General features: G+C 44.6%; 1 protein-coding gene across 1 annotated transcript in view; it reads left to right on the forward strand.

Annotated features, from left to right (window-relative positions):
- trhr2 (thyrotropin releasing hormone receptor 2) overlaps positions 1 to 15,469 on the forward strand; it is a gene marked incomplete at both ends in the record, with an annotated part of 285,037 nt that overhangs the window by 41,039 nt on the left and 228,529 nt on the right. Inside the window, one exon of the mRNA XM_084335209.1 lies at positions 13,767 to 13,899. Within this exon, the coding sequence (XP_084191335.1) occupies positions 13,767 to 13,899 (133 nt within the window). The remainder of the gene's footprint in view (positions 1 to 13,766; positions 13,900 to 15,469) is intronic.

Consider the following 15,469-nt stretch of genomic DNA (forward strand, 5'->3'; position numbering starts at 1 on the left):
GGTTTTCTCTGGCTCCCCGCATCTTCACCAAGTGCGTGGAGGCCGCACTGGGGCCTCTGCGTCGTCAGGGGTTACGGAGTGTATTCTGCCCTGACGACGTTCTGGTCCTTCGCGGTCAAGGTGGATCGTCAGGTCTCGTACCAGGCAGGTCCCTACCAGCCTGGGGTTTGCTATAGACTGGAAGTAGAGTACTCCTCTTCCCAGTCAACGGTTGGAGGGCTATGGGCATCCCTCTCAGAGCGTGTTGTCAACACGCTCGGGAGGTTCCGTCCTAGGACGGTTACGGCGCTGTCTTGGCCCCGTCTGAGCCGCTCGAGCAGGCGCCGTTGGAACAGCTGTCGTTCATGACCGCGTTCTTGCTGGCCGTCACCTCCGCTGAACGAGTGGGTGTGCTTTGTGCTCTCTCGGTACGTTCAGAGTGCCTGTCTTTCATCCGATTGCGGTGCCACTCTGCGGCCTAATCCTGCCTTCGTGCCTGTAAATATCCGGAGTTCTTCCGCTCCAGGGATATTGTGGTTCAGGCGTTTCATCCGCCTCCTCACGCTAGTGAGTTAGATGCGGGCCTTCACCTGTCATGTCCGGTCCGTGCTTTGGGAATTACCTCAGCCGTACTCAGGACCTCTGGGTCACCGTTCAGCTTTTTGTCTGTCACGGTGGTTCTCATGCCGGTAAGGCACTATCGAACAACGCCTGTCCCATTGGTTGTGCGAGGGCATTGCCCTCTGCTACACGTTGGCTGGGCAGGATCCCCCTGGGGGCGTCAGGGCGCACTCCACTCATGGGGTGGCTGCCTCTGCCGCTCTCCTGGGTGGGGCTTCGGTGGAGGATCATGGTCCTCCCCGGGCCCCTTTGTAAGGTTTTACCTCATGGACATGACCGGGGGTTCTGTCTCCCAGGCGGTTCTGGGGTCTGTGGCCTTTCCTGCTTCCCGTCCTTTGGTAGGGTAGCAGGAGTGTGTGGGTATGGGCCACAGTGTGTTAGGTCACACGTGGTTCCGCCTGTGCTGTGTGTTCAAGGGGTTCTAGTTCCCTCTTGCTCGCACTCAGGTGGAGTTGACTCCGCCCCCCCCTTCATTAGGAAGGATGGGGTGACAGGGCTCCCCGAACCCCTTGATGTGGGCTTACGGGTCCTCAGGGGGTACATCTGTCGGGTCTCGCGTCCGCTCTAACCCATATCTCAATAGGCTTAAGAGCGGGACGCGATAAGCCAGATACGAAATATAACGATAGGTTATGTATATAACCTAGTTATATGAGTACTGGCTGAGCGTCCTGCTCTTAAGCGGCCCTGAGTTCCCTTTTGAGGGATCTTTTACTGGAACGGGATTTTGGCGAGGAAGGGTGTGTTGGTGACCATGGCCATGGTCTTATAGGCTACGCCTCCATAGAGGCGGGACCCGGTCAGGTGTGGGTGTACACGTTGTTTTTGTGGTGGAGTACAGTAGGTACAGGGGTATCTCAATAGGCTTAAGAGCGGGACGCTCAGCCAGTACTCATATAACTAGGTTATATACATAACCTATCGTTCCACCTCGCAGGTGGAGAAAGCCCTCTCCTTGCAGATTCCTAAAAAACAAATATCTATTTTCTATAGTACTCTAAACCTTAATTCATCTTTATCTTCCCTTGTCACTAAACAGTCCTGGGAAAAAGATTTGGACATAGAGATCACGGACGAGGACTGGCAGGATGCATGGACCTACGCAAAAGAAATCTCTGTTTGCAACCGCACCAAGTCTATCCAAGTTAGAATCTTACACCGCATTCATATTACCCCTGCCCTTAAGTAAAATGGATCCCAATGCATCCCCACTCTGCTTTAAATGCAAGATAGAGATTGGAAACCACGTCCACTGCTTTTGGTCCTGTGTAAAGCTCCAGAGCTATTGGTTCGACATCGTAGAGGAACTATCTGATATATTCCAGACCCCCATCAAACTTGATCCCCTCTGATATTCATATTGCCAATTTCAAACATAGGAGACTGTTCAATTTGTTGACATTTGCTGCTAGGAAAAACATTCTGTTGTTCTGGATCAAGGACGAGGTCCCATCAAAGAGGTCATGGCACAACATTATTATGGACTGTATTCCTTGTGAATACATCACATGTATGCTGCACTCCAAGTTGGACACTTTTTATGAAATATGTGACCCATATCTATCTCATATTGGACCTGCGCTATCCACCACTGTACTCGGCGGATTTCCCCATTACTCTTAGCCTCCCTAGAGATCACTAATGTCATGTGTGTAGATGTTTTGGGTCGTTGCAGAAGGTATCATAATGTATTTAGAAGTACATGCCTGTTCTCACACACACACACACACACACACACACACACACACACACACACACACACACGAAACACGTGCACTCACACATATAAAACATGCACACATAAAACACACATCCATACTAAACACACATATAAAACACACATATACAAAATAAACGTACACACTCCACACACACAGTTTATCAGTACACTGAGTGCTATCGTGGACCAGGAGTTGACTCCCTAACCGCCACTTCTGCTGTATATACAGTACAACATGTGAATATTTGAGCCATGTCTTTGTTGTTTGTCTTTTGTCATGTCTGATAATGTACTTTTATAGTTTATATTATGTCTTTATTATTTTTTGTCATGTACAAAGGTCTAAGGACCACACAGAATAATAACTGGAGCCGGCTGCACATGAGCAAAAAACAGCCTCTCTCAGTAAATGCGTTTAAAGCAATGTCCCAGGTAGGTAAGAAAGCCACAACACAAGATGTTTTCCAAATAGTAAATTATATATTTAATGGAGGTAGGGCTTTAAACCTCCTCCATGGTGCACAGGGAAAAAGGTAGGGGAGAACAAACAAGGTATACATACAGACAAACAAACACTTAGCAAAATATTAACGTGTCCGTCTTAGGACACCACAACTGGTACAGGATTAATCCACACCAAGTGGTAAATGGCACCAAGCCACACAGTATCGCTCCACAGCTACAGCTAGGCAAGAAGGCAACCTCCTCACTCCACTCTGGAACGTGGCAGTGATCCAAATGAGGCGCCCCGTGTGTGGGTCATCTTCCAGGTTATATCCACTCATCCAACTGACTGCCCACAGGTGCAATCAAGCAGGTGCAATCAGCTCAATCAGGGGGATGAGTGGTATCTGGGAAGGGAGAAAGAGAAACAGGATTAGAAGATGACACATCACACAAACAAAAATAACATAACACATACTAATTATACTAACCTGATGTTCACATGGTCTTCCAAATACAGTAATAATGATAATGACCAACCCACATACGTCACACCTCCCCCCATAAGAGCGAACCCGCAGGGTTAGCAAAACATTATCACTTATTATTAACCAACATCAGATTAGCACCAACAGAACAGAAATAAATAAAAATCACCCTCCATATAGGCCACATGCCCCTATCTCGGACCCGCACGGTCAACCACCACATCACCCAAAACACATATACCGGCCTTAGGCACACCTCCCAATACCAGATGCATCAGCCGTCGGACGTGGCTGGTGCATTCCTCATACCGAGGCCATGACGGTATGATTGATTGATTGATTGATTGAAAACTTTATTAACAGATTGCAGAATGGGTACAATACAGTACAGCTCAATACACACAATTGTTAAGGGGATGCAGACCAGAGAAAGACTTTCGTCTTGTTTACACCAGGGTCCCCCATTTTCAATTCATCAGGACATATATGACATACATGACATACAGATAGACAGTACTGCTACATCTATACATTTATGACATATCAGATTTGCAAATACAGTACTGTTTGTGATACAGAAGGAGTCAAGAAAAGGGAGTATATACATTTGACGTAGAAACTGTACATTGGAGGAGGTTGGGTGGGGGGGGTTGGGTACACTGGGATATTGACAACCATACTGGGTAATTTACATTGGAGGTGGTTGGGGGGGGGGGGGGGGGGGCACACTGTATAAGCAAGCAAAACTGTACATTGAGGGGGGGGAGACTCTGTACAAACAAACAAAATTGTACATTGGACTGTTGACAAAACCATACTAGGTAAATGACTGTACATTGGAGGGGGTTGGGTTAGGATATTTACAGGGGCCAGTGTTGAATTGCAGTCTCCCGTAGGTGTCTCTTGAGAGAGGTTTTGAAAGTGGGTAGTGATCCACATTCCTTTACAGCTTTGGGTAGGGCGTTCCACATTGATGTGGCATAATTGCGAAACGTGTTTAGTCCCTTATTTGAGCCGAATCTGGGTTTAACATGATTTGTGGAGCTCCCTCTGGTGTTGTGATCGTGGTATTCACTGACCTTTGGGAAGTATTTTGCCATGTACATGGGTACCTTGGTCGTGTAGTGTATCTTGTAGACCAGGCCCATTGCAAGTTGCTGTACTCTGTCATCTACTCTAAGCCATCCTAGGTTGTCAAAGTGGGCAGGGGTGAGGTGGGTTCTAGGAGTAAGGTCAAGCAGTAGTCTGACCAGTTTGTTTTGAGATGTTTGTAATTTTGTTTTTAGCGCCTTTGAGGTGCTTTGGTACCATGAGGTGCAAGCATAGTCGTAGTACCCCTGAATGAGTGCTCCTGCCAGAGTCTTCAGGGTATTCTTGTTTACCAGAGAGGAGATCCGGTACAAGAATCGAGTTCGTTGGTTGACTTTTTTTATTACATTGGATGCCATTTTGTCACAGGAGAGATTAGCCTCTAGGATGGAACCCAGGTAGGTAATTTCATCTTTCCTTGTGACAATATTGTCACCCACTGTAACTGAGTCAACCATACGCGAATTTCTCAATGGGGTTCGCGCTCCCAACATCAACACTGTGCGTCCTGTAAGGCACATTAGAACACAACACAGCATGTGAAACAACAGTCCTGTCACATCTCAACTCCGACGAGACGCGGGCAGGACTTTTCATTAGCCTATTCACATGACACCAGCGTGTCCTTCTCCGCCGCTCGGGCGTACACAACTTATACTTAGTGGCAGACACCCTTCTCTTTACCACATAAGGTCCTGAGAACCGGGCAGTGAACACAGTACCAGGCGTGGGCAGCACAATAAACACCTCATCCCCCGCCTCAAATTGTTGCTCCACCGCCAATTTGCAAAACTCACCACAGACAGAGTCACCCAATGCTAGACCTCGGTCTCGCTTCCGCTCCTGTGCCCTAGTGACAGCACAAATGGAAGAAACATTGGGGTGATTATCAATGAACGCATCACACAATGAGTCAGTAAATGGAGCGTTTTCAACCTCCAACACAGGGACGACTTTACCCCCAGCGATATCATTCCCCATGACGAAATCCACGCCCTTTACGGGAAAACATGGGCGAACCGCGACCGGAAAACAACCTGTGATCAGTGCAGACTGTACATGCACATTATGCAACGGCACGTGCACACACCCCATGTCAATACCTCTCACCAATTCACTCGACTGACAGGAGTCCACATCCAATGGTAATACATCAGCCAGGTGAACGATTGAGAGGCTCCTGTATCACGGAGTATTCTCACCCGTTGGTAGTCCCCAACTTTACCCGACAGGGACACATAACCATCAAACAAAAAGGGTTCAAAAGAGCTATTCTGGTCAGGACATGACACTGTACCAATCAACCCCACCCCTTTCGGTTCCTGGGCTGACTCCCTGGTCTCCTGTCGATCCCTTAGCGCATGACAGTCCCTCATAAAATGCCCTTCTTTCTTACAATAATGACACACAAAGGTGGCCTTTTCAGACGGCGGTGAGCGTGGTCGGAATGCTCGCTCGTCACCCAAGGCATTTCGAGACGGCGGTGAGCGAGGCCGGAATGCTCGCTCGTCACCTCCCTGATACGGCGACTCAGAAGGAGAGAACGCACCACCTCCTACATACACATTATTTCGCACAGCAATATTTTTGTGGATCAATGCGAACTCGTCTGCTAAAATTGCAGCTTCCTGGAGGGTAGAAACTTTGCGTTCCTCTAAGTACACTAAAATGCGTTCGGGCACACATTTCTTAAATTGCTCAATGAGGACTAACTCGCTCAAAGCTTCGACACTATCCATGCTACATGCTGCACACCAACGATCAAACATAGTCCGTTGTTCACGGGAAAAATCAACATGTGTTTGAGAGGGAGCATTACTTAGTGCCCTAAATCGTTGCCTATACGCTTCCGGCACCAGTTCATATACGCGCAAGACAGCACTTTTCACTTTCTCATATACCACGCTGTCTTCATTCGATAATGACTGGCACGCCCCCTGAGCCCTACCAGTGAGTCTGTATCGCAATAAAATCGCCCACTGGTCCTTTGGCCAATGCAAAGCCCACGCTAGTTGCTCAAAAACAGAGAAATATGATTCCACCTCAGACTCCCGAAAGACGGGAACTAAAGAAATATGCTGCCCAATATTAAAAAGGCCCTGGGAGACTTCAGTTGAGGAGGAGGAAGAGCCACCACTCTCCAACTCCATCCTTCTTATAGTCACCTGGAGCACTCTGTCCATCTCCTCCTTTTCCCTCAGCAGCGCCCTGTCCTTCTCCTCCTTTTCCCTCAGCATCTCTCTTTCCTCCCTCAGCATCTCTCTTTCTTCCCTTCTCTCTTCCCTGTCTCTCTCTTCCTTCCTCTCTTCCTTCTCTTCCTTCCTCTCTTCTTTCCTCTCCTCCCTGACTCGCATAGCCTCTCTTTCCTCCATCTGGAGACGGGCCAAACGTCTACTTGATTTACGAGTGGGAGAAGAAACAGAGGCACGCCCTGAGTGTACAGAGTCATCACTATCATTCTCCTCCCCCTTGGAAATGCCATGTATAAATACCCTGTGCTCCCTTAGCAACCCGCGTTACCACCAAACAAATAACAGGCACCAGGAAATATCCACCCACCTACTCCACAATATCCGTGCGTAACACATTTAATCGCCACATTCCGCAGTATACATTTCAACCAATCTGATTTAATGCCCACATCTACCATTCATGAAAACAATAAACGTTGGCCCTAACCACTTAACTACGATCACCTGTGTCACTATAGCATATCCCCAGCTAAACTACTCCTCTAGCGGGATGAGGCTACACATATCTTCAGTCGCTTACCGATTTCATTGCACGCTCCACCGGAATTATGACGCGTGCCCCCCTCCCCTAACCAGACAGGTGATCGCCCTGTTACCTAGGTGGCAGAAAAAAGATTTAGTTAAGAGTATCACATACAAGAACGGTTTACACCAATCAAACTGTGTAGCACGGACAATGGAAACACAATAAAATAACTTACCAAAAGGGAAAAAAAAACGCTATCTTACCTGACATGCTCCAATTGACAAGTTACAATGTTACATAACAAACAAGGAACCATACAATTGTGCAAACTAACGAGCCCCCATGTCATGTACAAAGGTCTAAGCCTCTCTCAGTAAATGCGTTTAAAGCAATGTCCCAGGTAGGTAAGAAAGCCACAACACAAGATGTTTTCCAAATAGTAAATTATATATTTAATGGAGGTAGGGCTTTAAACCTCCTCCATGGTGCACAGGGAAAAAGGTAGGGGAGAACAAACAAGGTATACATACAGACAAACAAACACTTAGCAAAATATTAACATGTCCGTCATAGGACACCACAACTGGTACAGGATTAATCCACACCAAGTGGTAAATGGCACCAAGCCACACAGTATCGCTCCACAGCTACAGCTAGGCAAGAAGGCAACCTCCTCACTCCACTCTGGAACGTGGCAGTGATCCAAATGAGGCGCCCCGTGTGTGGGTCATCTTCCAGGTTATATCCACTCATCCAACTGACTGCCCACAGGTGCAATCAAGCAGGTGCAATCAGCTCAATCAGGGGGATGAGTGGTATCTGGGAAGGGAGAAAGAGAAACAGGATTAGAAGATGACACATCACACAAACAAAAATAACATAACACATACTAATTATACTAACCTGATGTTCACATGGTCTTCCAAATACAGTAATAATGATAATGACCAACCCACGTACGTCACATTTTTACTATCATTTCTGTTGTTATTATTGTTAGTGTTATTGTTGTTAGTGTCTCTATTATTATTACCGTAAATCTATTGTATTGTGATGTCTTGTTCTATGTATGTTTTGAAAAGGAGAAAAAAAAAACATTTACAAAAAAATCTAAACTGTAATCATCCGCAACGGCAACGATTGGACCTCATGATCGAAAGTGTACGTAATTATCTTTGTAAGAACACATTTACGAAAATCCTCCTCCAGATGCCTCAATGTGTGAAATGGTCTTCGTAAGTGGGCAAATAGATCTCAGCTACACTCCCCTGAATGAAGTACATAACTCATTCTTTAAGGTCCCATGTCTTATAAATGGCCTTTTCCAGTGTTTAGCATTGTTTTCTAGCAATGTGGGGTTGTATCAATGGGGTCTGTGTCTCTAATTCTCATTTTGGCTCATCAGTCCAGTCTTGAATTCACGAGATCCTCACTCACTGAACTAAGCCATTCTGATTTGACTCGCTCGCTGACGTGAATAAGGCACTGGTTGTAGTCACCGCCCTAATCAACAATTCGCTCAACAACAGAGCGAGTGGAAATACTGACACTTCCTCAAACGGGTTGATGTGCTTGGGTGCCGACAGAGAGAATCAACAATTCGCTCAACAACGGAGCAGTGGGAATAATGCGGAAGCGGTCTCCCTGTCCCTGACTCTCCCTCTCTCTCTCCACGGTCCACCTGCATTTTACACACAATCGCAGTCGAGCCGCTCACACAGCGCACATGCATGCACGGAGCAATGTATCCTCTCTCTCTCTCCCTCTCTCTCTCCACGGTCCACCTGCATTTTACACACAATCGCAGTCGAGCCGCTCACACAGCGCACACGCTCGCACGGAGCGATGTATCTTCTCTCTCTCTCTCTCTCGCTCACTCTCTCTCTCTCTCTCACTGTCACTCAAAGCGCTTATGGGCGGAGCCCAGCCCAAAACAGCTTGAAATCTTGAAGTGGAAAAATGCTGCTTTAGAGTACTTGATTAGAAATACAAGACAATGCATTTTTTTTTACTTACAGATGTGTTCCATAGACTCACAGGAATTGTGTAGCATTGCCCAAATAGTGAAAAGAATAGCAAAACATGGGACCTTTAAACTGAAAGCGTGTTCTCGTACACCTGATTTTGCATACAGAAACCTATGTGAAATAAACCGCAAGATTCCCTGACACCCTTGTTTGAGTATTACTGAAGTGTTTAGTTCTTGAAATAAATTGTAAACTGTATCAAAGAATAGTGCCAAGTCAAAATATGTATATAAAGGCTTTATTTATCCTGATATTCTTGCAATTAATTGCTGTTGTCCGGCCCCAGGAGTGGGTCATGACGCACATCCTGGTGAGGTGGTTGTTGAGGTGGCTGGGGGGCTAGTGGTACACCACTTTTCATGGCGATGTTGTGCAGGACACAGCAGGCCATGATTATCCTACACACCTGAAACAATGAAATAATGGCCACAATTATTGACATGCAGCAAATTACTGTATTGGCCTGAGGTGGGTGCTCTAATGTTTTAGCACGAGTGAAACACAATTTCTCAGCTGTTGCCTTCATACACACCTTATTCGGTTTGTATAGCAGCTTGCCACCTGCTGCGTCCAAACACATCCAGCGTCTTTTCAGCAGTACAATGGTGCACTTGACGGTGGAATGGGTGCGCACATGGCTGTCATTGTAGGCCACCTCCTGCTCCGGGGTTGGTGAGGGGGGTCGTCATTAAGGCGAGACAGCACCCCCAAAATCGCCTTTTTGCTTTTTTTCGACGATATTGAGATTTTTTTTATGTCTTTTATAAAACTAGTGACAATAAAACGTCAATAACACACATTTAGTTGTTTATTTGACTTCATTTTGCCTGATTGCATCCATAAATGTGCACATATTTAATGGGGAAGTGCCTCATTTGCATATATAAACATAAAATTCATAAAACTTACAATATATTTTTTCTTAGTTTATATGTACATAACAAACTGGGAAAGTTTCATAGTGATATCTATTCAAATATTTTTCTTCCCTAAACTGGGAAAGTTTCATAGTGATATCTATTCAAATATTTGTCTTCCCTAAAGGGGGTGCTGTCTCGCCTTAAGGGGGCCAGCGCATATCCGCAATCTCCTAATAAAACAAGTCATTAGAAGAATAGAAGCCTACCGTTCTTCACTATATGGGAATTGTATGTATTCTGCGTCCAGTTGTATGATTCCATCCACGACTCGCGGGACGCAGCAGCTGATGTATGACTGCGATATGGCCACTCTGTCTCCTAGCTCCCTCTGAATGTCCCAGTGGATAAAAAGCCCAGGACGGACAGTATACCTGGAGGTCTGTTGGCACAGGGTTTGAGCGTCTGGTCCTCAGTGCTGGCTTCAGGGTATTGCACAGTTCCATTAGGACAGGTCTTGGTAGCCTGAAGCATCCTACTAAGTATTTATCGCTCTCTGCGAATAGATCTGCATGGTCGCGGTACTGGCGCTCCCTCCTCAGTGAGCAATCACTCAGCGATATACAGCATCAGTATATTTGCCATATTGTGTGTGTAGGTATATGGAATGTTAATACAGTCGATTCCACTATAGCTAAATCCGCATGATTGGGTTTAGTTCTTATTTATTTATTTATTCACTGTCATCTGCAGTGTTTATGTAGTGCTTTTATTTATTTTCGGACATCACAATGCCTAGTTGAGTCATGACTATACATGGAAAACATAATTGTTAATGATACAGATATAGTCATATTTATTAATATGATAATTATTTAATTCCGAGAATGTCTAGAATTGACGTGAGTGCAATCACCAACGATTTCTCCCAAATGAAGCCCTTAAGAACTCCGGGGCACACAAGTCTGTCCGACTTACGACTGCCTTTTCGAGTTTGTGAATCTTGTTCGTAGCTGTTACATTCAATCCTAAAATATGGCTCGTGTAGGCCTTGCATGTAAAGTGGTGGACACAGGACAAGACAGGAGTTATCAAAAATAACAATATTTATTTGCACAGCTAATTTAAATTGGCAAAAAGAGTGGGGAGCTGGGTGCTCCAGACTCCATAGTTGGATAACAAAAATAATGCACAAAGGCAAAAGGAAGAACAAGCCAAAAATACAATAAAGCAGTGAGAGCAGGTGAGACGCTGGAGCTGTGACGAGGACGAGCTCTGTGAAGTGAGGACTTGACAACAGCAGCCTGCACTCTGCTCTGCATTTGTAGGGCGTGGTGCCTCATCACCACACCTGTGTCAATTAGAAAAGCGGCCATTTTAATGACAAGCCAAAAAGACAACAGAAAGAAAACTGTGTGTCAATCAAACCACCCATTAGTGACAACACACTACTACCACAATGTGAATATGCACCACAGACAGTAAGTATCCACCATGTGAAAGTAATACGTAACAGTAGCTATGAATGAATCTCCGAAAAGAAACTGTTCGATCATGCCAAAATCGGCCTGAGAAGTTCGTAAGTCGAGTTACAAAGAAATTAGTTTAAAGGGGAACTATCTTATAAATGGCCTTTTTCAGTGTTTAGCATTGTTTCCTAGCTATGTGGACTTATATTAATATGATCTATGTCTCTAATTCTCATATTGGCACATTCTTCCAATTCTCCTCTCACAATATTCACCCTCACTGAACTGAGTCATCTGAAAATGTGCTGATTTGTGATGTCAGAGAGACACCGCTGCATGATAACTCGTGCGGGTGCTGAGACTCGTACCCACTCCACACAGTCAGCTCAGTTTTTAATGAATTAAAAAAAAATTTAATTACAGAAGTGTTCCATAAACTCACAGGAATTGTGTAAAAGTGCCCAAACAGTGAAATAAATAGTAAAATAGTTCCCCTTTAAGTCCGTTCGATCATGAGGTCCATTGTTGATTCAACTCCTGGTTGTGGCATTTGTTTGGGACTTTTGCCGATACAATACAGTACGTAAATACTGTATATTACTTATGGCTATAACACAACGTACATTATGTACCTTTTTTCCTGTGGTCGATTAGTACTTTATTTATGTTTTCTATTGAGACCGTGAGACTTCAAGAGGATGTAATCAATCAGAGCCATCGTAACTGGACCACATATATCTTTAACATAATTTTTAGTCAACTGATCAAGGGTTTTTGAATTGAATTGAATTGAATACTTTATTTTGACACAATTGTAGTACAAACATTTAAAAGACAAAACAATAACAGTGTCAATACGCTGGTCAAAAATGGATAAAAGACAATAAAGCCAAGGCTTGTTTCCATTGTGGTCCATACATGGAACATAAAAGGCACAAAAACACAAATGGACATGTACACTAGACAGGACACATCCTAAAAATGTGTACAATAACACCTAACCTGACAACTCATACAGTCAACTAATGTTAAAAGAAAATCCGCAACCCTTAAAAGCAACTCATGATAAAGAGAAATAAAAGCGAGTTATGATAAAAGAGATAAAAACCATATTAAGACCAATTTGAGTTGCTGCTGAGCCATGTTTTTAGGGCGGATTTAAATCCGAGAAGGGAGTTCAGGAGTTTTATGAATGTTGGCAGGGCATTCCACATTACAGTAGCCGAGTAAAAAAAATGCATCTTTCCCCATGCATGTCCTGACTCTCGGCGGGACCAGGTCCGTGGGGCTTCCTCTTGTGGCGTGTTTGTGGACATCTCTTACTTTATTAATATAATTTACTAGGTATTTGTGGACCGTTTCTTTCAGTACTTTAAAAACCAGTAGCATTTTAAGCTGGTGTACCCTTTCCTCAACCCTAAGCCATCCCAGACTGCTAAAGTGGTTGAATGCCCCAAGCACTGAAATACAAGAGTGTCATATAATATGTACTTTAACTTTTGATACTTAAGTATATGCAATATCAAATGTGTTTCTACTTTTACTTGAGTAGAATTCTGAATGGAGGACTTTTACTTTGACCAGAGTAATGTTTTATCTGGGTATTTCTACTTTTACTTAACCCTTTCACTGCCACACTACCAAAGGGTTAACCCTTTCACTGTGACAATACAGAAGGTTAACCCTTTCACTGCCACACAACAAATGGTAAACCCTTTCACAGCCACACTACAGAAGGTTAACCCTAAATATAGGAACTGTGTACTTCTTCCTCATTCATTCATTCATTCATTCATTCATGGCTTTCCAGCTATTACAACATGATCTGTGTGCTGCACTGAACTTAAAAGAACACGCCAACATTTTGGGAAATTAGCTTATCATCTTCTCCAGAGAGAAACAAGAAGATAGATACCAGTTTCCTCTCTGTGCATTCAGTAGAAAGCTATCTGGCTGCATGTTAGCCTAGCTTAGCACAATGAATGGAAGCGGACATGCCTGGTTAGCCTAGGCATTGTCCAACTAACACCTCTCCCGAAGGCTAACCAGTCATGTCCACTTCCATTCATTGTGCTAAGCTAGATAGCTTCCTACTGAACGCACAGAGAGGAAACTGGTATCTATCTTCTTGTCTCTCTCTGGAGAAGACAATAAGCTAATTTCCCAAAATGTTGGCGTGTTACTTTAAGGATTTAGAAAAAAGAGCCCATTGATTTTTGCCATAGGCAAAGGCAAAATCTGCAGAGGAGGGGAAATTCTAACAAAAGTGGAAGAAACAACGATCGATTGGATTGAAGTGAAAGTAAATAGAAGCCAACCTGCTGTCAAGAGACCGATCCCTTGTACCTCCTTAGGTACATCGCTATCTGTCACCCGATGAGGGCCCAGACTGTGTGTACTGTGTCCCGGGCCAAGCGGATCATCGCTGGCGTCTGGATCTTCACCTGCATCTACTGCATGCTCTGGTTGTTCCTGGTGGATATTCAGGTGAGAGAAACAAACACAGACAGCACAGCCCATCACAATATCACCTAAAGGAAGGCAACACGGACACACTGATACCACTTTTTCACTGCCAATACAGAATCGGGTCCTAAACCTTTGGTATCGGCCAACACAGTGCCAATCTGATCCATCGCTTTTACTGAACTGTATATATTTAGAACATCTGTTTGGGGTCATTGGACACAGATAATTGAGATGGCATCCATTTTCTCTCATTAGGGAGATGTAACATTAAAAATACAGCAAATTAAGTCACTTTGCTTTGATTCTCAGTATCAGATTTTAGTATTTAGTATTAGTATAATACTATATATAATAAATATATATATATACTATATATAATAATAAGTATATACGCCTTCATCTCCTCCCGCCTGGACTACTGTAACTCCCTCCTCACTGGCATCACCTCCCGCTCCCTCCATAAACTGCAGATGGTCCAAAACTCAGCCGCTCCCCTCCTCACTAACACCCGGTCCGGCGAACACATCACTCCTGTCCTCCACTCCCTCCACTGGCTCCCGATCAAGGAACGCATTAACTTCAAAACACTACTCCTCACCTTCAAAGCCCTCCATAGCCTGCCCCCCCCCCCCCCCCCCTACCTGACTGACCTCCTTCTCCCCTACCGCCCCACCCGTTCCCTCCGGTCCTCTTCCACTCTTTCCCTCACTGTCTCGTCATCCAAACTCAAAAGTTTTGGTGACCGGGCATTCTCACGAGCTGCACCCCGACTCTGGAACTCCCTCCCTCAGACCATCAGAGACTCTCCCTCACTCTCCACCTTCAAATCCAGACTCAAAACCTACCTGTTCTCCCAAGCATTCAACCTCTCTTACCCAGGCCATAACCACCCTCCTCCAACTCGCCACCATTTCCCCCTGCCCCACGTTCTCTCCTCTCCTGCCCCCCCACCCCCCTTGGTTTTCCCTTACTCTCCTCCCGACTGTCTCCCCTACTCACTCCCGTATTTGTTATCCGTTTACCCGTGGTTTTATGTTCCTGTATATTCTTATTGTCCTCCGTTTCCCTGTGGTTCTATGTTTCTTTGTTTTCTTTGTTTCTTTTTTGCCTATTGTCAGCGACTTTGGGTCTTTGAAAAGCGCTATACAAAATAAATGAATTATTATTATTATTAGTATAATATAAAAAGAAAACTATTTTATCCTGGTATCAGATCTATTTTAGCCAGGTATCAGATCTATTTAAGCCTGGTATCATATCTATTTTAGCCAAGTCTCAGATAAATTTTTAGCTTGATATCAGATCTATTTTTAGCTTGATATCAGATCTATTTTAGCCTGGTATCAGACCTATTTTAGCTAGGATCCGTATTGGTGCGTCTATACAAAAAAACATACATCTAATTCACGGCCTTGGGTGAACATACTGTAGCTGTGCAGATATTTCAGATTTCTGTCTGGAATTCAGGAGTCACAAAGTCAAAATTACATCATCAAGGGAGGCTGAGAGCCAACAGTTAAAAAAAACTAAAACATCCCCTGGGGTTGAGAATGTAATTTTGACATAGTGAACCCTGAACTCCAGACCT

The sequence above is a fragment of the Notolepis coatsorum genome (genome assembly GCF_963971535.1).
Source record: "Notolepis coatsorum genome assembly, chromosome: 18".
In the NCBI taxonomy this organism is placed as follows: Eukaryota; Metazoa; Chordata; class Actinopteri; order Aulopiformes; family Paralepididae; genus Notolepis; species Notolepis coatsorum.